The sequence below is a fragment of the Ctenopharyngodon idella genome, chromosome 9 (genome assembly GCF_019924925.1).
Source record: "Ctenopharyngodon idella isolate HZGC_01 chromosome 9, HZGC01, whole genome shotgun sequence".
NCBI classification, from domain to species: Eukaryota; Metazoa; Chordata; class Actinopteri; order Cypriniformes; family Xenocyprididae; genus Ctenopharyngodon; species Ctenopharyngodon idella.
The window spans coordinates 31,048,475-31,073,668 of NC_067228.1; the positions used below are offsets into that span (position 1 = coordinate 31,048,475).

Below are 25,194 nucleotides of genomic sequence, written 5' to 3' on the forward strand. Positions count from 1 at the left end.
CTCTCTCCTGTTCACTTCATTGATCTCTTTCTACTTGTTTTCTCTCGGTTCTATCAACCATTCCAAATCTGTGTGCTGACCATGTCTAATAAGGACAACGTATGGATAATCTCCCCCCATTCAGCCTGTCTTTTACCAATGTTGGCATGTCTCGTTTCCGCAGATCTCAGTGAAATTGTTTAGCATTGTACATTGGAAGAGGTCCAGAGTAAAATTATGAAACACAATCTTCCTCTCTGTCTGCAAACCAGCAGTGCCACACATTCACTTCACATGAAACAAAAACCAGAGGAAACTGCTAACTACTACAAGCTGCAACAGATTTCAGATCGAATATACAAATTTATACAGCTCGATGGCTAGTAGACAATAGATTGATTCCAGATGCCCTTACAAAATTCCAAGACTAAAATGAAGGCAAAAACCTCACCATACAGCAAGGGTTTCTAGGAGCATGTCAAGACTGGCCTCTCTTCCTTTCAGTCAAACAGACCTCACGGTGACAGGTCCACTTCACTGCAGATTTGCCCAAAAATAGCAATATTAGCTGAGAATTCTCTATTAAATCAGAGCAGTGCTGGTATTTCCTCTATGTCGGCTGCTGTTTTTCTTGTGTACACTCTCTCAGTTTGAAGTCTTTACTCTGAGACTTGTGGTCAAGAGCTCTACCTCAAAAATCCAGCAGGACTCACATCCGATGCTGAGGGGAGGAAAAACACAGGGTTGTTTGCACAAAACATCTGCTTTTTTTCATGTTTTCTCTCACACAATTCATACTGACAGCACAAGTAGGGCACAAGTCTTAAGCAAGGCCAGACAAAGAGAGGAATCTATTGTATTTATTGTCACACAAGGATAAATTGATACATTTTTGTACATGGTAAACTCCCCACCAACTGTTCTGGAGTGCATTTTCCATACAACGACATAACTCGCTGCTTTACTACCATAGTACGATGCATCTATGAGCAAATCAACTAGCTAGTCACAACTGTTTCCCGAAACCGTACTGTCGCAAACCTGTCGTTCAGCCACGTTGGTGAATGATGTCACGCAGGTGGTGGAGTAATAACTTCTTTTAATGAATCCGTTGGAGATCGAATTAATGCTAGATTTTTTGCTACAAATTATGGACATGGCATCTGAGGACTAATTCTCATTTTGCTCAGTTATTTTGCTTTATTACCAGATTCAATCATAGGCTTGTTTTTACGTACCAGAGCACATACGCTCATGCGCACTTTTTAAAAACAGTGCTTAAAATCTCTTGACAAACTAAAATATGTAAATGACATTTGTACAGTATATATTCGAAATAAAAGATATATATTGTACTTAATGCCAGCTTGCTTATTTTGCTCAAGATAATGATTTATTAAGTCCACGTCATAAAAACAAGAAACTATGCTTCTAACCACAGCTGTCGATCCGAACCACAAGTTTGCAAATGTTCGTTTGAACTATGGTTTCGGGAAACACCAAATCGTTGAACTATGTTAGTAACGATGGAACTTGTGATGTTAGTTGGCTAACGCACCCCTTAACTACCATAGTACAATGCATTAATGGAGAAATTAACTAGCTAGTCACAACTATTTCCCAAAACAATACTAACTTCATTTGAACCTTGTTTGTTTAACTTTATAGAACTGTCGTTACTTTACAAGTCATACTAACAAGAAACTATGCTACCACAGGTTGAGAGCTGTAGCTCCAACCACACAACTTTGCTGTTTGCGAATGTTCATTAGAACTTTGGTTTTGGGAAACAGAATCTGTGAATTTTTCCATTCTTCCATTGTTGCACAAAGTTCTGGAAAAGTGTGTACTAAATCAAATTTCCCCCTACTTAATATCTAACAACATTCTGGATCCTTTTCAGTCTGGTTTCAGAGCTAAACACAGTACTGAATCTGCACTTTTGAGGGTAGTAAACGACCTCTTACTATCTGCAGACTCTGGCAACTATGCTATTCTTTAGTTATTGGACTTAAGTGCGGCTTTTGATACTGTGGATCAACGTATCCTGTTAAAGAGATCAGACCTTGAAGTTGGCATTCGTGATGTTGCATTAGATTGGTTTGCATCATATCTCACAAATAGGAATTTTTTGGTGGAAATTGGAGAATTTTCATCAAGCTCAGTTCCCGTCACTTGTGGGGTGCCCCAGGGCTCAATTCTGGGTCCAATCTTATTTTCTCTATATTTACTCCCTGTTCATTTAATTTTTGAGTCCCATAAAGTTTCATATCACATTTATGCCGATGACACTCAGCTCTATTTTCCGTTAAAATCAGGTACTGATTCAGTGTCCTCTCTGCTAGCTTGTTTAGAGGACATTAAGGTTTGGATGGACAATGATTTCCTTCAAATAAATCAGAAAAAGACTGATGTTATGTTGTTTGGCCCTTCACACCTTTTAAATAATCTAAGTTCTACCCTGGGCCCCCTTCAAGATAACATTCGTGATAAAGTTAAAAATCTGGGAATTACCCTTGACCCAGAGTTAAAATTTGATAAACAAATCAATTCTGTAGTTAGAGTCAGTTTTCTGCAGCATAGGGGACTCCGCAAGCTTAAAAATATTCTGAGTTTTAGTGATCGCTATTCATGCTTTCTGAACCAGGTTGGACTATTGTAACGCTCTATACACTGGAATAAATCAGTCCTCGCTCTCGCGATTACAACTGGTACAGAATGCTGCGGCTCGTTTTTTGACAGGGACAAAAAAGAGAGAACATATTACACCTGTGTTAGCATCACTTCATTGGTTACCTGTTCGATTCAGAGTTGATTTTAAGGTTAAGTATTTGTATTTAAATCACTTCATGGTCTTGCCCCTTCTTATATTTCAGACCAAATTGTTGAACTATGATGGTAAAGAACTTGCGATCATCATTGGATAATGTTGCTTTAAGGAAACACACCCTTGGGTGGTTAGCAGAGCATTGGTAAGTTCTTGATTAACCCAATCTCATGGGAAAACGTAACTATTTTACAAGGTGGTGATTTCATATGAATTTGTATGAGATGTTGTGTTGATAGTGTTCTGGGTGATTGTTTACTGGTGTAAAGGCCGTTCACGCCAAGAACGATAACTATAAAGACAACAATATAGTTCTAAAAATCGTTCTAAATATAAAAGAATAGCAGAGTCCACACCACAGCTATAACGATAAGGATATAGAGAAACAATATCGTTGGGATCACTTTCAGAACTATTTTTTTTCCAGCTATTGAACGATAAAACACTGACAGCCAATCAGAATCCATTCTAATTTAAGGGCTCGCGCATTTAAAATGGCAGATGACATTGCGGAGAATTTAATCGCCAAGGTCCAGAAAAAGACCCTTTTCAAGGTTACTGTAAAGAAAATGGATATATGGAAAACAATCGGCCATACCCTAAGAATTAATGGTGAGAAGTATTAATGATGAGATCATTATGCCAGGCTAGCAAACAGTGTAACATAAAATTACCTCCGATATCCAGCGCTAGTTTTGACAGCATGTTGTCTTGCTTCCTTTGAAGTTGCAGTGAAAAAGACTAGGCATTGTTTTTATTCCACTATATTGACTTTGTCGGCTAAATTCACTTGTAGATTATCGATTACATTAGCTATACACTTAAAACATAGCATGCTGAGGACATCTGCTGGTTAAAGCCATGTAAATGCAACAAGAACAGCAAAAATATGTTGTACACACCGCAGCACATGAGCTTAGAATAAACAGAGTGTTATCGTCCGTTGGTGTGGACGCAAATTTAGTTATCATTATAGTTAACTTTATAGTTCTTGGTGTGAACGGGCCTTAAGTCTCCATGATATTCTAGTCTCTAGATGACTCTGGGAAACTTTAGAAAGGTAACAGCAAACCTCTCCTCAATAAACTGCATGATTTGAGTTATTTTATGATAACAGTGCAGAAACAGTTGCATGTTGAAGTTTATTATTTAGGTTAAGGGTTTGTTCAAATTATTAAGCATATAATAAGTATACCTGTAATTATAGCAATATAGTAATAGTGATGCTTGGCTTTGCAAACACTACTAAATACACCCTTGGTACATATCGGATGTACAGTGGCTAGTGAAATGACAGGAGTACTCTTCATTTTGGCTTAAGTGTACAGTAAATACTTTTCAGGGGCACTGTATGCACACATGCAAGAACAACAGCAGCAACAACAACAACAAAACCACACACCCAGCTTGTTCTAATACATCAATATTTTTTTTTAATGCCACAAGATCACTAGCAATCAAAATCCACTCATCTTTTAATGAGCCCTTTAAACTGCTGCCCAGAACTCATTCCGGGGAATATTAGACTCCTCAGACATGATCCGAGGCGTCTCACAAGATTTCTCATCTAGACGCCAAACTGAGACACAATGTAGAGCACATTCAGCTGCGAAGGTTTTTTTTTAAATTTTTTTGAATGTTACTGCTTGCATGCTTTTTTATGTGATACAATTTGTTTTTCAATGATGGCAATTTCTTGTTTGTAATCTAAACATGATGACAGCTCCTCAACTGAAACAATGTTAATGAAATCTACAGTCTGTTGATTTCATAAATAAAAGTGCAGACTGATGTTACATACAGAGTCCATGCTGATCTGGAATCAGTATTGGGGCTGTTCCACCTGGCTCTCATTATGGGGCCTCAGACAAATATTCACTAATGACCTGCTGTTACTGATAGACAGCCAAAACTTTACATAGCACATACTTACATAGCTACTAACCACATTCTATAAAATAGTTACTATATGCTCAATTTAGTGTATTCAGAGCTATCCATTCAGTAATGTACACATGCCACACACGCTGATAAACAATACACTCACAGACTTTATGAATGAGGTGTAATCTGACTATTATGAGTATAAACTAGACTTGCATTTACTGAAACTTTTGCAGGCTTGTACCAGTCTTTAAAAGTTTTAGGTTTAGGCTCATTGGAAAAACGTGCCTGTGGAGACATTTCTGCAAAATAATATTATGTTGCTTGTTGCACATTTTGTGACATTTTCAAAGTGAAGTGGCACCAAAAGCACAGTTTTATCCAAAACAGATGAACGTGAATCGACGTTTTATTGCGTTGGTGGTTGTACGTATCGCAGTAGTTTGAAATAAAATGTCCGTTGAGTGGAGCTAAAACTTTAATGCTCTGTCGTGTTTGAAAATAGCGTATCACCTACACTAAACCCTACCCCAATGCTAACCAACAGGGTTAACAAAAGCAAACGTGAGATAAAAACACATTTGTCTGAGCTACTGAGAAATTTTAATATGTGAGAAAACAAAGAAATGAAATGCTGAATCTGAGCTGTTTTTGTTGTGACACTCAACACACATCTTGTTTTCTGTTAGCTGCGTATGACAATCAATACAGTGTAAAAGCAGCTTTAAATTGGCAAATACTGTAGATGCAAGAAAAAAAGACCAACACATTACATTATGTATGCAAAAATCACAATGTGTTCTCGCTGTTGTTTACATTTAACAATGTAATACCGCATTTATATTATGTTTATGTGTTTTTATCATTTACACCTGGTGAATTATAACTATATGTTATATAATTATATGTGAATCAAGTCCAACAATGTAAACAGCTCAGAGTACAATCTGTTGTCATTACGTAATTATGCACAATAGTTCCAACTTAAAGTCAGGAAGAGATTACCTAATTATAATCTAGAAAAAAAAAATGAGTTTCAATGGAGTCTGTACATACAGTATGTACAGGTTTCTTATTGAGGAGCAGGAAGCTACTTAGTGAGTCTGTTTTTGTCTTCTACAATATTGATATTATATAAGTTTCAAGGTAAATCATTATAATACAAGCCATTTAATATTATTAATAGTGTTAACTGATAGTAAAAACAAAGACATTTCTGGTTTGGTGGGGTTAAGTGGTACTTGAGCATGACTGATGAGGCTTTAGGGCAAAAAAAAAAAAAAAAGAAACACTGCATTAAATGGTTTAAGTTGAATTAATTGTGAGTAAAGAGAAGCAGAAGTGAGATGAATTTTAATACAGTGCTCCCTTTCAAGCATTGTAAATAACTCTCATAGCTCAAACGGACCCTCAGGTCATGAAGGTTTATATAGTAAACTGATACACACTGCTCACATTCCACTGGGTAGTGGGCCGAAACATCAGGCTGTTGTTTGACAGTGAACTCAACCTCATGTTTCTCCCCCCTCTCTCTCTCTCTTTCCTGTTATCACTTTTTCCTGGCTTCACCTTCGCTGTTAAAACCTGGCGAGGTCACGCACCTGAAATACTGCGGCACAATCAGTCTAGAGGCTCCCAGAGCACTCAAACGCTCTGATATCATTAACACATGCTCAGCTCTTCTCTGTTAAACACAACTCATTCTGCTCCACTATATTCTTATACACAGTGTTCTTATATAGATATTACAAAAATCCCTGTTTCATTAAAAAAGCCTGTTTAATATTCATGTAAAACATGTTTTTATACATGGACTCAATGATTTTTATATGAATGCATTATCAGGTATACTGTATGTTTGATTTCTGTAATTTATTTCTTCTGCTAAACACAAAAGAAGACAGTTGAATGGGCCCCATTGACATCCAAAGTATTTTTTTCCCCATACTATATAAGTCCATGGGGCCCATCAACCATTTGGTTCCCATTCAGTTGGTCACTACGAGTTACGTCAGTAATCCCAATTCATCATTCACTGACGTAACGTCTCCGTTCCCTCCTTCAGGGAACGGGGGTTACATTAGTACCCATATTCTTAAAAATCTTCTTTTGTGTTTAGCAGATATAATATATAGGTTTGGAACAACTTGAGGGTGAGTAAATGATGAACTATCCCTTTAACTGCATTCAAAAGTCTTTATTAAACTAGCATTTTAATTTTTAAATGGCTGAATTGGAGCAGACAGTAAAGAAAAGCGGGCAACACAAGTGGCAGCGTACATGGTAACTCCTACAATACTGTTTAAAATGCATCCTAGGATGCACCTAATGAAGTTAATTTTCATGCATTTCTTTATGATTAAGTTGTTGCCTACTGACAGTTGCCTACTTGCCTTCTTTACGCAGGCAAACAGGAACAGATCAAACCGAGTGAAAATGAAACTAAAACAGAACATACATGTTGCATTTATATGATGAACAGATTATAATTTAGGCTTATATTCACATATTAACATTGATCAATTACCATTACAATTATCTCACCTAAATTCTCATGAGAAAAACCTCAATGTATTTAAAATTAAATACAGAATAATCCTAACAATTAAAGTTACAAAAGTTAATCAGTTTTTATTAACATTAATGACAGACAGTAGCAGGCTTATTAGGCTGCTGTCACTTTAAGAGTGAATGCACAGATCCAATATACTGTCACACATGCGTTTCTTTCCCAACTGTTTACATTCACTTTAGACCTAACCGACTGTGTTTACATTAAAACTAACCAGGATGGGCATTTTGACACATTTTTGTGTGTATTTGACTGTTTAAGCACTAATAAGCCACGTAAAATAACTCAATTTGGTACTCGCGAGCTGTATGAGAAGCTGCTTTATGTGTGTGCTTTGGATGTGAGTGCAAAACCTGCGTGAATAAGTAAAATAATGCAAAATGCCGTGCTGAAATTCCACCCATGCGAAAACTCTTTTCCCCCCAAATATATATTATAGTAAATTTTTTTTATATTATATTCATTCGCGTAAACCACGTAACACGGGTTCGTTCATTCAGTAGTATTTGTGCGCTGAAAGTGAAAGTGATGTAGTTTGACGAAATTAGAGGTGAGGGTCTCCACAAAATCCAAACGCAAGTGGTCACAGAAGATGCATTTGAAATGCGATACCAGGTGTAAACGTTAACACGTCTTGGCTGACCACTTGTGATCAGTTCACCCGAAAACACATCTTAGTGGAAACAGGGGCTGACTCTAAAGTAACTTCCGGCGAGATTCTAAAGTGTGCATACAATGGACACTTTACTATCCCATGAGGCCACAGGAGAGGATTTGTGAATGGAAGTGAAGCGACGCAACTGACGCTGGTAGGTCACATGATAATGACAGCATGGCGAATGTAGAATGACCAGATTACATTCATACTACACAGTACATGCACACTCATACTATATAGAACATACTTTTTTAGCGGTTGTAAAGTAATTACTTATTCAAAATAAGTTCCTTATTCCCAAATTTCTATATATCCTAATTATTGTTAATATGTAATTCATTTTTCCAGGAGCTCTTTGCTTCTACCTTCAATTAAATTGCTAACAGTGATTGTAAATTAATTGCCTAAATTAATACATTATTAGCTAACTGCATTCTCTAAATTGTAATGTTGACATGCACTCTCTGTAAAGCTGCTTTGAAACGATATGTATTGTGAAAAGCACTATACAAATAAATGTGAATTGAATTGAAAAAATACTCAAGAAAGTATGCAATTTTGGATGCAGCCAGGGTTTCTCTCTCACTCTCTCAATTTCCAGGATATTGTATATAATTTGTGGGCGTCATGGAATATGCACGATTTTCCTGGAACATCTGGGAGAGGTGGGATTTATCGTTGTATCGATAATGCAGAAAATGAGTATTGGAACCGTTCCAGATATTTCAGTATCAATATGTATAAAAATATTAATATTTTTGACAACACTATCGAGTTGGCTCACACAATTTCTGTTTCGCGCTTCAGAATTTGTGGTAAGGAAACACAGTGATCATCGATGTTCCCTGGCAGTGCATTGTGGGTCTTTTTAGGGACTTTTTTCAGTGCACTGGAAGGATTTCTGTGATTGAGATTACGGGCTGATTGAGACACACCTAGCATTTGCATACTTCCATAAATGTTTCTGGCCTTAAAATGGTGTCTAGGTAGCTAGCTTACTTATTATGCCACAGAGATAACATTTTTATATCTATCCTTATCAATTCATTTATCAACATTTTGGTGCACAAATGTTTTGTACATAGTGAAAAGTTAGAGAGAACAGATGTATTAGGACTACTGGAAGTGGAAAGAGAAAGGATGAATTGAGAGAGAAACAGAAAGACAGAAAAGAAAGAGGAAAAGCATGAGTTTATGGAAGTGAAAGTAAGCTCCTGTCCATTTCAATAAGTTCCTGTTCTGTCCGATTTTTCAAAAAGTCAGTGTCTCACTGCCTCTCAGAGAAAGAGTGAGTGAGTGAGTGAGTGAGTGAGTGAGAGAGAGAGAGAGAGAGAGAGAGAGAGAGAGAGAGAGAGAGAGAGAGAGAGATCATCATTACTATTTCTCATACAGGTTAGTGATAAACCAATAACTTTAAGTATTTCAATTTAACAAGTAATTCTTCTCATACGTTAACCGTAAAGACATGAATGATCTTCACATCATGTACCATTTTTAGGATCGATGCGCTGTTTTAAGCAATCAAATCTATGATTAATGCATGCTGGATTATAAACATGTGAAATCCAAGATCCAAACCATTTCCAAAGACAAGTATATCATAGACAAGGGTGTGCTCTTTTGACTTGGGCACCTTAGCAACTCAAGTAGCAAAATCAACAACACCAAAACCTGTTTATTTATAATAGATGCCACTCCCAAAGACTTCCAGCATAATGACTGATATTGTTTGTCTTCAGAAGTTGTTTCTATACAATAAAGTTGGAAAAACTGCAGACACTTCAATCTTCCAAAACTAAAATAGGGCCTCAAGTCTAACTCATGATATACTGATGCCACTGTAGCTCTTTCCAGCCATTAGAAATGAGATATGTGCTTCTGTGTCCCTGTGAGAGAAGTGTCTGACAGTTTTATTGTGGATTCTCTCTTCCTGATTAGATTCCTGCGGAACTAGATCGTACTGAGGTCCTATGAAGCGTTTTAGAGCATGTCTTTCTTTACACTGCAGTAGTTGTACTGCAGTTTATAATGGTCTTTGTCCCTGTGTGTGTGGTCAGTGATCTGAAACAACATAGCCACAGATTGCCCACAATCTGTTTATGTACTGCTGATTCATATTGTAATATATGAGGCACTTGCCAAAAGCACATGCCACAATTAGAATTTTATCTTGATTACTGTGGTAGAATCAATTTCAGATAAACCCATCCCTAAAATACACACACTTTGGTTGATCACTTTGCATGACACTCAAACAGTCATTTCCTGTCTAATTGGGTGGTTCTTCAACAGAATAAACTGCAGTCTAAAAGTCTGACTCTGAGAGACTAGTTCACTGTGTTCAATCGCAGTGCAACACTGACACTCTTGTCTCATGAGAACCAGAGAAACTTCTCTGCACATGGTGCCCCTGAACCTTTACACTCCACAATAAATCTAGCAAACAGAGGTACATGCATGTGCACGCATGTCTGTTTAAATCTATTTTATTATACGTCAAAGTTTAACCAGTAAATTAGCTTACTACTTGAACCAAGAGTTCCCAAAGTACATCCCAAAAACATAGTGTAATCCAAAGTGTATATAAATTATCCAAAAACAATTTTCAAACATGAATCACTGACCTTGTGTGCTTAATTGTATTGAATGTGCACTTGTAGTGTACTTCAAATCGTTAAAGTTTATTTTTAAAAACCTGCACTTATAATATTATACAGGTATAATATTATATAATTATATGTAATCAAAAACATTACATATAAGTGTCAATATAAATGACATTAAATTGAATTTTAGTTTACCATAAATGTGTATCAGTATATTTGACAGTACATGTTAACCATATTTCAAAGACAATACACTCTAAAAAAAAAAATGGTGCTATATAGTACTAAAAGTGGTTCTTTGGCTTGTAATCATAGGGGAACCACTTAAGGTGCTGTATAGCACCAAATCTTGGTGCTTCAGTGGTTCTTCAGAGGTTCTTCACTGGTTCTTTGGGATGACTGAGGTGCTATATAGTGCCGCTACCATATACAGAACCTGTTAAGACCCTGTATGGTTCTTCAGCGGTTCTTTGGGATGGTTATAGCACCACTGCATACAAAGAACCTGTTATGCCCCTTTAAAGGTTCTTTATGAGCCAAAGAACCACTGTTGGTGCTGTTTAGCACCATTTTTGTTGAATAAATAAAATGTGATATGCACCTCTTATGGGTTCTACATAGCACCATTTGACAAAGGTGCTGTAGAGCACCTTTAAAGATGGCACCAAAAGTGGTTCCCCTATGATTACGAGCCAAGAACCACTTTTAGTGCTATATAGCACCTTTTTTTTTTTTTTTTTTTTTTTAAGAGTGTACAAGTAATTCTGAAATTTTTTACAAGGGTGCTTTTACACAAATAGTTTTGATTAGACATTATCTAAACAAGAGGGTTTGGGGTTTGGTAAACAGATAAAATAAAATACCAAACCTAAAATACTGCAAACCTAAAATCCTAAAATACTGCCGTGAAACCTCCACCATGCCTAACTTTTGATGCTTGACTTCACCTCACAGTGCCCTGAAAGAAAACAGCAGTACAACAGGAAACAAGGAGTCACAAGACAAAGGTATTTTAATCCCTGTTTGCGCTCTTTCAGCTGTCTCACAGGACGACTAGAACAGACCACAACACACTGAAAACTCACAACTTCAGTCACAGTCAACCTTTTAATATGACACATATTTCCTTCACCTGTTAAATGGCCTAGATGTAAGAATGTTCATTTATTAATCACTTTTTATTGCCAATGTGTGAACAGCTTGGAACAAAATATAAAAAAAATAAGAAGCCTGCAGACTGATTTTTTTTTTTTTTTTTTTTTTTTTTTTTTTTTTTGAAGGACTCGGGACGTTTTTACCAGGAAAATCAAAAGGATGTGACATTAATGAGTGCTTCAAAGAGGCTCTCTTCCATTCTATGACACATGAAACGAATGCTTATACAATGTTCATAATAATGCCAAAAGAGCTATTCTGTACTGTAATGTCAATGTGTCATGCAAAGAATTGGGACTAATTAAAATTATAGTCAAACCTTGCCACATCTATATAGTCTATAGTCTCAAATATACTTTATAACCAAACTACCATAACAGTGTAATTTTAATTACCTCATCTGTCGACTATATATCGCTGCAAAGATATCTCCAACTCTTTTTACTTCTAAGCAAAGAACGAAAAAAAAACTTTGCCGTGAGTATATCAGGGCCTTGAATCACATTCAGTGTGGGCACGAGCAACAAGTTGCCGACTGCAGTTCACTTAACGGCCACCGGTGTCACTAATAACAAGTGTTTCTGAATTCTATATATAGCCCATTTAAAACAAAAGAGTTATTTGTAAATAAGTTTCATTTAATCTGAATGAAAATAATCAGAACTCAAAAAATATAAAATGATAAACAAAACTATGATACGAACCATCGTTTTGGTGCTAGTTTAAATGCAAAGTTTACTTCAGTCAACAGCTGAAAGCAAATTAAGGGAGTTCAGTGTATGAAAAGGCTTGTTAAAAATAAAGCTGGATCCTGCGTGTTGTTTTCAGGTGTTGTTTTCAGCCTAGGAATGTCAGCTGAGAGCAAAAACAGACACTGTCTGTGTTCAGAATGTAAAAATGGATGTAAATTCAGCTAGTGCTAATACATGAAGATAGAGGAGATCCTGTCAGACTTTCCACTAACAGCCACAGCAATCTTACTCCAGATGTACCTGTGCTCAGGGCTTTCCTGTGTCTGCCAGAACACTTTACGCTTCAGGAGCAATTCTGAATTATACTTGCATAAAACATTCATACCTTATGAAAGCACTGCAGGTAGCATAAAGTTCGACTCAGACTCAGGACTGTGTGACCTGAAATGGAATGTCTGTTATTTTGCTTGTCAATAAATTACACAGACAATTCAATATTTATATATTCTGGAAAAAATGAGCAGTGTTTGGCCATCCAAAACTCGCTGTCACAATACTAGGGTGCTTGCTTAGATATTCTAAAAGTTTTAATGCTTTGTCACACAAAACCGGCATCAAAGAACTAGCGGCAATGAAAGTGGTGTCGCCTCGTGTTGCCTGCAACTGGGACAAAAAGTTTGAACAGCCCGCATATTCCAACCGTATGTTGGAACTCTCCATAACAGGAGGAGGCTGTAGTCTGAATTTGTCATTCAAAAAGGGAAACCAGAAGAGCCAGGACTATGGATATACAGACAGCACTTTCTTGCCATTTTCACACCAATCTCACTCACCACAAACGGATTTGTAATATAGCTTCTTCGAATACATCTGGGGTGCATTTCCCAAAAGCATCATTACTCAACTATGGTCGTAAGTCCCATTGAACTCTATTAGTTCGCTTTGGGAAACGCACCCCAGATTAGTTGCAAATGAAAAGAGACTTCTATGTCTTGTGCTGCCTTTAAAGGGTTAGTTCACCCAAAAATGAAAATTATGTCATTAATTACTCACCCTCATGTCGTTCCACACCCGTAAGACTTTCGTTCATCTTCGGAACACAAGATATTTTTGATAAAATCCGATGGCTCAGTAAGGCCTGCATCTCCAGCAATAACACTCTCTTTTTCAATGCCCAGAAAGCTACTAAAAACATATTTAAAACAGTTCATGTGACTACAGTGGTTCAACCTTAATATTATAAAGCGACTAGAATACTTTTTGTGCGCCAAAAGTAACAAAAAAAGTGACTTTATTTAACAATATCGAGTGATGGGCGTGACACTGCTTCATGAAGCTTAGAAGCTCTATGAATCTTTTGTTTCGAATCAGTGGTTCGGAGCGCGTATCAAACTGCCAGAGTCACGTGAACTATTGAAGTTTCAAAACACTTATGACGTAACAAAGCCTCATTTACTGAAATCATGGGTTTTGGCACTCTGAACCACTGATTCGAAACAAATGATTCGTAAAGCTTTGAAGCTTCGTGTTTTGAAATCGCCTATCACTAGATATTGTGGAATAAAGTCGCTATTTTGTTGTTTTTGGCGCACAAAAAGTATTCTCGTCTTTCTATAATATTAAGGTTGAACCACTTGTGACAATTGAGATAAATCAGACACAAATATTTGTTATATTTAACAAATATTCTTAAAACCCTGTGCAAACCAGGGTGTCTGCCTGACCCTCCCAAGGTAATAAAACTAGTTGCCATGGTTTTACGAGCTGAAACTAAGCAGGCCTCTGGTTAGTTCAGTCATTGTGAGTCAGACTACAAAGACAAGACATAAAGCCTGTAAAAACAGACGTTCCCTGCATTAATTTATAGATGAACTGTTCTATAAGTGAACATGCACCCCAGCCATTGTGTGTATTATTATAACTGTTTTGTGCAGCGTCTTTTGTATGGTATTTTGTGATAAGAACCAATGGTTAACGTAAACTAACCTATACCAAGTTTGGTGTCTGTGGGTTCGTATCGTGAAGATTTAAATGCTTGTGTATATGAGATGGTGATACCTATGCAACATATTAGGATGACAAGAATCTTTTATAGTTTCTTTTTTAACAACCCAGTCAGTTACATAGGCAAACACCCAGCTAGAAACACAAAGGCTCATAAATTCCCCCATAGAGGAATTTTGCCGCTCGGAAATCCTACCCATCTCATTGGTCAGGTCAACTCTTAGGGGTGTGACTTCTCCCGGAGCTTAAAAGTCAGCGCACAATGCTCCTCCCTCTCTCTCTTGCTTCTTCAACGGACTGACGCCCTGCAGGGCGACCTCTTCAGATCAAGGCCTGTGGGCCTGTCCTGCACCCCAGCCATGTGCTTGACTAGGAGAGAAAGAACTCTTTCCTACTACAAGAGTCAAATTAGCAGCTTAAGTTGTTTCATATTTCTTCATCCAAAGCAGAAGATATTGATTACGACTTCGGACCAAACCATCAAGGATTTCTCCTCAGCCTGCAGATCCGATGCTCCTCAACAGCTAAAGGCATTTTGCAAGTATCGTACATTTGAACACTAAACAGCGATTTATTATTATTATACATTGAAAAGGGCAGTGTTATTGCTGGCGATGCAGGCCTCGCTGAGCCATCGGATTTTATCAAAAATATCTTAATTTGTGTTCCAAAGATGAACAAAGGTCTTCCGGGTTTGGAACGACATGAGGGTGAGTAATTAATGACAGAATTTTCATTTTTGGGTGAACTAACCCTTTAAGTGCAACTAGAAAACTTGTACCTCTGAATCGGCCATTCGTTATTACGACATCAAGCATTCAAGTCAGAAACATAACATGGATGTTACAACCTAAACAGATGTAGCCCACATTGCCTTGCATAAACCAGTATGAACTCCCTGTTGGTCCAGGCTGGTTTATGCTGGTTAGAGCTGGTATAGTGCTGTTCATGCTGGTATCATGCTGTTCTCAACCAAAACTGAGCTGGTGTAGCTGGTTCACCAGCACTCCCACTACCCATTAGGGTTGGGCCGATAGACGATGCCGCCGCCCATTGCCGATGCTGACAAACATCACAATGATTCCACGGGATTCGAACTAAACCACTGATATTCAAATGGCGGACCACGGTCCGCATCAGGACCCCAGCATGTTTCCATCGGGAACGAGAGCCAGAACGGTAGCACCATTTTACTGTTTCTAGTTGAAGTGAGCAATGCATCAAAACAGCAGTACAGATCACACCACAAGCACTCAGGATCGTTTGTGGTAATGATATTTCAGCGCTATATCCTCTAGTAGTTTTATCTAAAGCCAAACGCGCTTCATTCAAGCCCTTCCAGTTCCATGCGTGTTCTCTTTTTCCAGACGGGCCCCACATGTGCATGTCCACTGGCGCAGAGCGAGCGTTTTTAATTCATTCCAGTGAATTAAATCCCCACACCCCGATGTCATCTTCCATCGCGATGTTACACTGTAGACATCATCCGATGCCAATTTGGTAGACTTCGCCCAACCCTACTACCCATGCTGGTGACCAGCAAATCAGTGACCAGCAAATCAGTAACCAGCATCCCATGCTGGCCTCAACATACAAAACATACTTTATGCTGGTGACCAGCAATGCTGTATTTTTCATCAGGGTGCACTACCGAACTTGTACAATGTGAAAAATGCGGTGTTAGAATATTATGGCTTGATGATTAGCAACAGACACATCTGGGGAATTTTTTTTAACCAAAAAGCTGGGTTGAAACTGTTAGGTAAGGAAGCTGGGTTTGACCCTTTTTGGGTTGATAATCATTCAAAGTAAGTAACCCAACAGTGTTGGGAGTGGTTGGGAGTGGACGTAAATGATCTGTGTTCGTAGTGCTTATGACAGGAATATTTGTGGACAATAGAATAAAACTAATCAAAGCAGAAAGAGGAGAGAGAACTTAAAAAGGAGCTTTTTCTTTTCATACCCCAGTTACTCAAGTGGTGACCGGTGACTGATGGGAACTGAGCATGAACTAAACCAAAATGGCACTTGAGAGGAGTGATTGAAACACTTTAAACGGAGAGGCCACCATAATAAACAGTTTATTCCTGACTTTCATTTTTTATTAGAGACTTACAGTCTCTGTGTTTCTTAGCTGCACTCAAAATCAGATGCTTTGGCTGTAGTGTGACTATTTTGGGACTTAATAGCAAGTTATTCAATATTTATTCAACAATTTAATTTAGAAACTGAACATCTAAAAATAACTTTTTACTCATGCACATACACATGTAAACATTGTTTTTACTTTTCCTTGTATTTTTGTCAATTTCTGAGTGTTCTTGCTTATCAATAAGTCTTTTCCTTTTGAATATTACTGCTGTCTTAGATACTATAGTTATTCTGCGTGTTATTTTAATTTCTATCCCATTTTGGGTTCATTGTAACCCAGCAGTACAGTATTTTTTAAACAACAGCGGAGTTAAGAAAAACAGCCCAGTATGTTGGGTCAAACATTTAACACAGCCCAGCTGACTCAACGCAGGGTTGCCATAAATGACCCAAATTGAGTTATTTTAATCTAGCATTTTTATGGAGTCTACAATAATTTTAGCCTTTTAAAGGGGGGAAAATTTTCAAATTGTGACAAAAACACTTCAATTGGAGAGAAGAGACCATTTTATTCTTAACTTTATAGTTTAAAAATCCATTCAGGAAAGTCTCGATAGTACAGTATGCAGTATGAGGATGTGCAATGTCCATTCAATGACACTGACCCACAATTACACAAATAAGAATATTAACCCAGAGGATTAATCGGTAACCTCAGGTTAAGTATGAGCAGTGTGAAATGTGAAACAAGATAACCCAGGATTCCATTTACCCAGTGTTTAGAATGACCCAGGGTTAACTTGTTCAAGTGTGAAAAGCCCTCTCTCTGCATGATTTGAGATATAATTCATGTCTGTTGCACAAAAAGTGCTTGAATTCTGAAGTTTACTCTCTCAGACACTCTTAAAATGTCATTCTCTCTGGCCTCAGACAGCACACACACACTGCTTTAACAGACACATATATTATTGGAGTATTTGCCTGCTGTGTCAGTCTGAGACCGTAAGGAAGTGTCCAAATACACTGTCCTCAACACACTCTCAGAAAGTAATATAACACAGATGTTTGCCTGATAAGAATCTTCAAAAGAAAAACTCATATAATCATATCATATAATCTTACATAACATTTTATATTTCTTTGCTAACTGCTTAGGACAAGGGAGGAAGGCTTGAAATTTCAAGAAGGATCACATATTTCTGTAAATTCTTAGAAAAACAGGACCATCCACTCACAACTGCCAACTGCCTATATGTGCAGCAGACAGCAAGGCAGCACATTAGGTTTTGGAATAGAGCTAGTGTCTAAAATGGATTATTGTTGGGAGTCTTGAATGAAATTCATTGGCAGACACAGTGTCTGCTTTATTACAATACTGAGAATCAGTTGAGGGTCTGGATCAGGATGGTTATGAAGAATCTCTCTCACCTTCCCTTCAAGGCGTGCGGTACCCCCTTGGCAGACACGGGTATTACGTGGCGGGAGGGTAAAAACAGGGGTCTCTTTGCTGGGGGAACCTCGTCCCAGAGTCATAGTCGTCTTGGAGACATGAGATCCTGTAACAAACTGAACGTCACCCATCATTCTGCAAACACAAGAACAACAGAAGAGTTTTGAGTTCCATGTTATGTTCATTTAGCTTGTTGAAATTGTGGCTGATACAATAGCTTTGAGCTAAGAGAAAAAAATACAATGTAAAATCAAAAATTATATAAATCTGGCCCTTGAAGTTTTTTTGAACAGGCACAAAAATGCAATATATTTTCATTTTAAGTGACTTTGACCGTGGCATGGTTGTTGGTGTCAAACGGGCTGGTCTGAGTATTTCAGAAACTGCTGATCTACTGGGATTTTCACGTACAACCATATCTAGGGTTTACAGAGAATGGTCTGAAAAAGAGAAAATATCCAGTGAGTGGCAGTTTTGTTGGTGAAAATGTCTTGTTGATTCTAAAGGTCAGAGAAAAATGGCCAGACTGGTTCGAGCTGATAGAAAGGTAACAATAACTCAAATAAGCACTCGTTACAACCAAGGTCTGTAGAAGAGCATCTCTGAATGCACAACATGTCAAACCTTGAAGCTGATGGGCTACAGCAGCAGAAGACACACCGGTGCCACTCCTGTCAGATAAGAACAGGAAACTGAAGCTAAAAATTGGACAATAGAAGACTATAAAAACATTGTCTGGTCTCATGAATCTCGATTTCCACTGGACATTCAGATGGTAGGATCAGAATTTGGCATAAACAACATGAAAATTTGGCATAAACAACATGAAAGCATGAATCCATCCTGCCTTGTATCAACAGTTGGTGTGGGGAGTATTTCCTTGGCACACTTTGGACTCCTTAGTACCAACTGAGAATCATTTAAACAACACGGCCTACCTGAGTATTGTTTCTAACCTTGTCCATTCCTTTGTGACCACAGTGTACCCATCTTCTGATGGCTACTTCCAGCAGGATAATGTGCCATGTCACAAAGCTCAAATCATCTCAAACTGTTTTCTTGTACATGACAATGAGTTCACTATACTTAAATTGTCTCCACAGTCACCAGATCTCAATCAATAGACCAGCTTTGGGATGTGGTGGAATGGGAGATTCATATCATGGATGTGCAGCCGACAAATCTATGCTATCATGTCAATATGGACCAAAATCTCTGAGAAACCTTGCCACCTTGCTGAATCTATTCCGTGAAGAATTAAGTTTTAAATGCAAAAGGGGGTCCAATTAAGGGGGTCCATTAAGGTTCAATAGAATTTTAAGCAGGTCTTTAAAAAAAAAAGATTATGCTCTCTCCAATGAGTTTCAGGATTTTCATATGACCTATACTAATTTCTTTATGTTCACACATGAATTTAGCACCATATATGTCCATGTTTTCGATCAGGCCTCTAGAGTCATGTGTGTTCCATAATGCACTAATAGGGGATATATAGGTTTTTATCAGTGCATGTATTCATAATCACAAACAACAATTTTCTCTTTTAAATAAAAAAAATTCAAATACTTTCTCCTTGGAGAAAAGATGAAAAGGTAATTATAAGTGATGCATTGATAGGTAGATAGGATAAGTGTTAGAGAAACCCATTTGAAAACAGTTATTAGTTTTGCAACTAATTTTTTCAGCCACTTAGAAATATTTATCATTAAACTTTTTAAAAATAATATTACCAAGCACAATCCAGTATTCAAGTTTAAATATGAACTTCACTTCATTATCCAAGATGGCCCTCTAGTTGAGCACAGTAAGTGACAGTGATTTAATACTTTAAATGCTGTTCATAAATCTGCATCTACCCTAAAAGGTCGAAAACTCCTTCACAAGTGAGAATTTAAGCTGATTTATGAGCATAGAGCAAAAAGATCTTTTCTGAAACATGTCACATTTGACCTTTGAGTTAAAGTATAACCATATGGTATCCTAAATTCAGTGGACAGGCAATACCATGACACATGTACTTGCATATTTACGCATACACACACACACACACACAAATACAGGCCAAACAGCCAGTGAAAACACAGCCATTTCCTCTTAGGTCCTCGGGTTGACCAGCTTCTCGGCTGAACAAATTCGCCTGTCGCAGTAAGTGGTCAGCAGAGGCTGCACTCCAAACTACACAGAGGATGTTTTTACACTTGATTCATTTGCGTAATCAATGTGACTTGAGAGACCAAATTAAGTGACCACAATGAGTGACTAGCATCTAAGCTACAACAAACTGAACACCCTGAATCAGTCACTATGCATTAGTTATTATTTCATCTGGATCTGCCAAGAGGATGCTTTATATCTCCAATTAAAGGGTTCAAATGTGACATAGTGCAGCATGCATGCAAGGCATGCAACCTCACCGGATAGGTAAATACAGCTGGATGTTTAATGGGCCCTCTTCTTTTTCTCTCTCTGTCCAGATTTTTTTACCATTATGCTTGTCTGCAGACTCCACACGTGCTTTAACATGGTCATTTTGAGTAATGGCTTCTTTTGTACCACTCTCACATACAGACCAGTGTTATACTGAACTCTTGATACGGTCGGCACCTTCAGCCTTTTCTCAGCTACTGTACTTAAAGGTATTTCAAAGTAATTTTGGCAGCTATAATATTAATTTACATTAACCAAAGTCTCCTTATTGCACAGTCACTGTCCAGCATTCCCTAATTCCAGTGGACAGTTACAAAGTATTTTTACTTTGTTACTGTATTGTACATTTTTCAAGTATCTGTACTTTATCAGAGTATTTTTATTTTGAGAAACTTTTACTTTTACATCACTACATTCCAAAGCAAAATATCATACTTTTTACTCCATTACATTTTATAAAAACATATCATTCCTCCTTGTTATTTCAAACTTAAGAAATCTCCACTCCCTCTGAGCAATAGTATCCAACTGCAGAGCCGCAGCTCCATACGTCACAGTAGTTTCAGGTCAGCAGTCTCAGACCCACCACTAGGGTGGAGCTTATAGTTAGAGTTAGTGGTGGGGGCAGGTTATAGGCAGTTATCAGCTTTGCACTAACTTCCAGGCACTGCTGTCGCATATGGCTCTGTTCTCGAGTCAACAGCTCACTGATTCAATGATCCAGTCAGAGTGAGTCTTCACATGTCAAAGACCCCATCCCAAATGGAACCCTAAGCCCTCACAATCTTCCTCAAAGTCCACACTTTCGTGTACGTAATTCCGCTTTGACTGTCAGGTAGAAGTCTGCTGCGAAGCTCACATGCTCGGCAAAAGTGTGCATCGAGGGCGCATATTGGTTGCAAAGGGGGTGCTTGCGAGCACCCTTCTGAAACTAACCCCCGCTTTCACAGACAAGGCTTAAGCCTAGTCCCAAACTAAAATGCATGTTTGAGCTGTTTTAACTAAAAGCAACTTGCACTGACATATCTTAAAATATGTCAGTGCCCTTGTTTTGTCTCAAGATGCACACCAGTAATGTTTTTTTTTTTTTAAGGCACATTTATGAAAGCTACTTAAATGTCCTAATTGAACTAAGGCCTAGTCCTGGCTAAGACCTGTCTGTGAAACCAGGCCCTGAAATGACAAATGGGACACTCTACGGCAGGGTTCCTCAAATCCGCACCTGAACAAGCTAGTCAAGGTCTTCAGAATTACTAGAAAATTACAGGTAAGGGAGTTTGATCATGGTTTGAGCTAAACTCTGCAGGACAGTGGCCCTCTAGGGCTGGATTTGAGGAACCCTGCCCCGTGGTTTTGTGGACTTAACGGTAATTGTAAGTCCACAAGTGCACATGAAGCGTGCCATTTGGGACAGGGCCAAAATGAGCCAAGAATCAGGATACCTTCAGGGTGCACGCAACTGACGACACGAAAAGTAAGCTATTAATGTTTAATTTTAATTTTGTTCATTGTAAGTAAATTTCGCAAATCAGTGCGAGCTGTTTAAAGCCCACTGAAATGCTTGAATGTGGACATAGCTGCATTTATATGGATTAATCTGTATGAGATCAGATGTTGTTTCTGTATACTAGTCTAAACAGTGAGTTGCTTTTTTTTCCCTTTCTTCTTTACTGAATAACCAAAAGGAACCCGAGTGTCTAATTTCTCACACCCTATTTGTATACCATTCAAACAGTTCAGTTCCGTTGCAGTTTAAGGCATGTTTTCAAGACTTTTGTTGCAAAGCAAACACTGAAATGTTGTGTCAAAATAAAGTGTGAGCTCCTGAGGCTTGTTTCAGAAAGCAGGTTATGTGACATACTTGGGTATGTTTAAGAGTAAGTAAGCGGGTAACTTCAACTTTCAATTCCAAAAATGGAGGTAATTTTGAGGGTAAGTAAGTAGCCAGGTTATGTTCCAGGGTTAGTTTGCTTAAGAGGTATTCAGATGAGTGTTATATAATATAGTTATGTTAATATAACTAAATTAGTTTTATAGTTACAGTTATATATTATACAATATTATACTAACTGTAATATTTAGGTAATATTTAAATGTGTATTCAATTCTAATATATTTATTATTTATTTTATTGTTGTCTCACACATGGATCTGCGTTCAATTTTATTTTTCCATTTTATAACTGGACGTTTTCTATGCATTAATTTCCATAATAAAATATATATGTGACATCTTAACATATAATTAGCATTAAACAAACAATATATTTCTTTTTCTCAGTGAATCACTTATTAAATGAAAAGATTGAAAAATGATTGCACAACCACCAAATAGGTGGCGATGTGCACTAAGTAGGTTATGTAAATCGCCATTAAACAAAAGAAGAAGGAAGCAGTATGGCGCTTTTTTTCTTAGCATCCGTTTCCATGGTGAATCATCGATTCATCGCTCTGTTGAGAATGTCACATGTGTTAACCAGGAACAAACTGTGGGTTGGCTAAACTTACTCCTGGACACGTTTTTGGAACCAGCATACCTCGAGTAAGCAAGGTTTGGGTTAATCAAGAGAGTTCAGGGTATATGTGACGGTAAGCTAACCTTGCTTTCTGGAATACCTCCCTGTTGTATTAGGTCAGGGATGTCCAATCCTGCTCCTGGAGGGCAAATGTCCTTCAGAGTTTAGATACTAGTAATCCTGAAGACCTTGATTAGCTGATACAGGTGAGTTTAATTAGGATTGGAGCTAAACTCTGCAGGAAACTGGCCCTCCGAGGGGAATGCCCTCCTATATAATGACTTTTACCCAACCGATTTTTTTCATTTGATGTGATGAGTAATGTGTAATTCCTGTGCCAGAGGCATCACTAAACATCCATCGAGTTTTCAAACCACTTGTCTATTGTAGGGTCAAGAGGATGCTGGAGTCTATCCCAGTATCTCTGGCCATAGACAGGGAAACATTAAATTCTTTCTGGCAGCTCCAAAAGAAATTAGCAAGAAGAAACACACACACACAACCTTAAATTAGGGATTGGTTCCAAACAACCTCCACGTGTCTGGGTGTCCCAGTGGCACAGCTGGTTCAATAATCAAGAAGTGTGAGTTACAACAAACTACCCAAACACTCTCTGCACTAACAAGACAGATACTTGTGTAGGACAAATGGAGGTAAGTAACCAAGACATGCCACCAGTTAACCAAACTAAGAGCTTTAAATATTAATTAAAAGAAAGTAAACTTAAGTGGCCTTAAGATTTGTTAGTACACTACCAGTGCATATTCAATACAATTTGGCATGCTTTATTTTATTTTATTTATTTTTTTACAAAGTATGTTTCTGGGTAAGTTTGTTGTGTTCAGAACGACTTGAAAGTCTGTTACTGTGTGATCCTCAGTAGTTTAGTGTATGATGCCCGTTTTTTCTCTATAACATTCACAAAGTCAACAAGTGTATGATGTCTAGTGTTCACAAATCTGTTTATACTATATATTTAGTTGCCTTTTATTTACATTTATGATAGTATATTTAGCTGCTGTTCATGATCCTATCTGGTTTTCCATCATATGAGAGCCACTGCATACTAGCTGGTACTTACCAGTTACCACAAAAGACTTCACTGCGATCATGAATAGTGCAAATACATATTGTGAATTTCTCATCATGCAAACAACACTGTAAATTATAGCACCGTATATGGTGAGGTGTATGTGTATGTGACTGTAAACATGCCATTCTTTGAAAATAATGAAGTATTATCAGCACAGCTGCAGTCAGGCTTATGTTTTTGTTTCTGGGTGTCTGTTAAAGCACTGATAACATGAACAGAGCCAAAGCTTTATCGGTTTACCACTACACAGTACATATTCCAGTGACTCTATTGAGTGTGTGTGTTGAGTAGATGCTGTTTGAAATGGCTCCTAGTCAATAATGACCTGATTCAACAAACACACATTAATGATATTATCTGCAGTCTGTGAGGCCAGGACTTTCAGGACAGGATAGTGTTTCACACAACTTTATGATTGAGGATCAACAGTGATTGTCTGATGCCACCACAAGTGCTTAAAATGCTAAAAATGTTTGTCAGAATACATTTTATTATTTATTACTTTTCACTGTATCGCTGAAACCCTATTGTAATTGTTGGGATTGTTAGGATCCCTAAAAGTGATCGGGCAGACCAAACCGTAGGCCGTAGAGACTTGAAACTTTGAAGGATGGTAGTACCCACCCTGTCTACAACGTCACTGAGGCTCGCCCCAATCAGCCTAATGGTGGCGCTACAGAGATCAAAAGCACTCCTAAACGGTTAGTCGCAAACTCAAGTTTCTTACATAGATGGAATCCTTGGCTCATTTCCAGGTATTTTGAATTATTTAAAAAAACTACTTTTGTGAACTAGTCCTAGGTTTTTCACCAGATCGAAACTGAACCAGTGCACAAAGATTCTCTGGAGTCTGACTGTCAATAATTCTCTAAAAAAAGTCATAATTTTGATTCACGCCCTCAACAGGACGCTGAAAGGTTCTAAGTGGGCTTGGCCACTTTTACTACAATGGCTATCACTCTTGAACGGAGTGAGATAAATTTCACCAAACGCATGAAAAAGGATGCGATGACTGGCCACTTGGTGGCGCTATAAAATAATAATAATACAGGTGCATCTCAATAAATTAGAATATCATGAAAAAGTAAAAAAAAAAATCTGTAATTTAATTCAAAAAGTAAAACTCAAATATATTCTAGATTTATTAGACAAAGTAAAACATTTCCAGACTTTTTTGTTTTCATTTTGATGATTACAGCTTGCTGCTCATCAAAATAATAAAAAAAAAATCAGTATCTCAA

General features: G+C 37.7%; 1 protein-coding gene across 2 annotated transcripts in view; it reads right to left on the bottom strand.

The window, feature by feature from the left end:
• Window positions 1-25,194, bottom strand: part of mylka (myosin, light chain kinase a) — a 105,965-nt gene that overhangs the window by 68,622 nt on the left and 12,149 nt on the right. Inside the window, exon 2 of one of the 2 annotated variants that reach the window (XM_051905890.1) lies at window positions 17,897-18,053. In XM_051905890.1, the coding sequence (XP_051761850.1) occupies window positions 17,897-18,052 (156 nt within the window). In that variant the 5' untranslated portion in view covers window position 18,053. Of the gene's footprint in view, window positions 1-430; window positions 449-17,896; window positions 18,054-25,194 lie in introns of those variants that run through there. The other variant, XM_051905891.1, reaches the window with a different exon arrangement.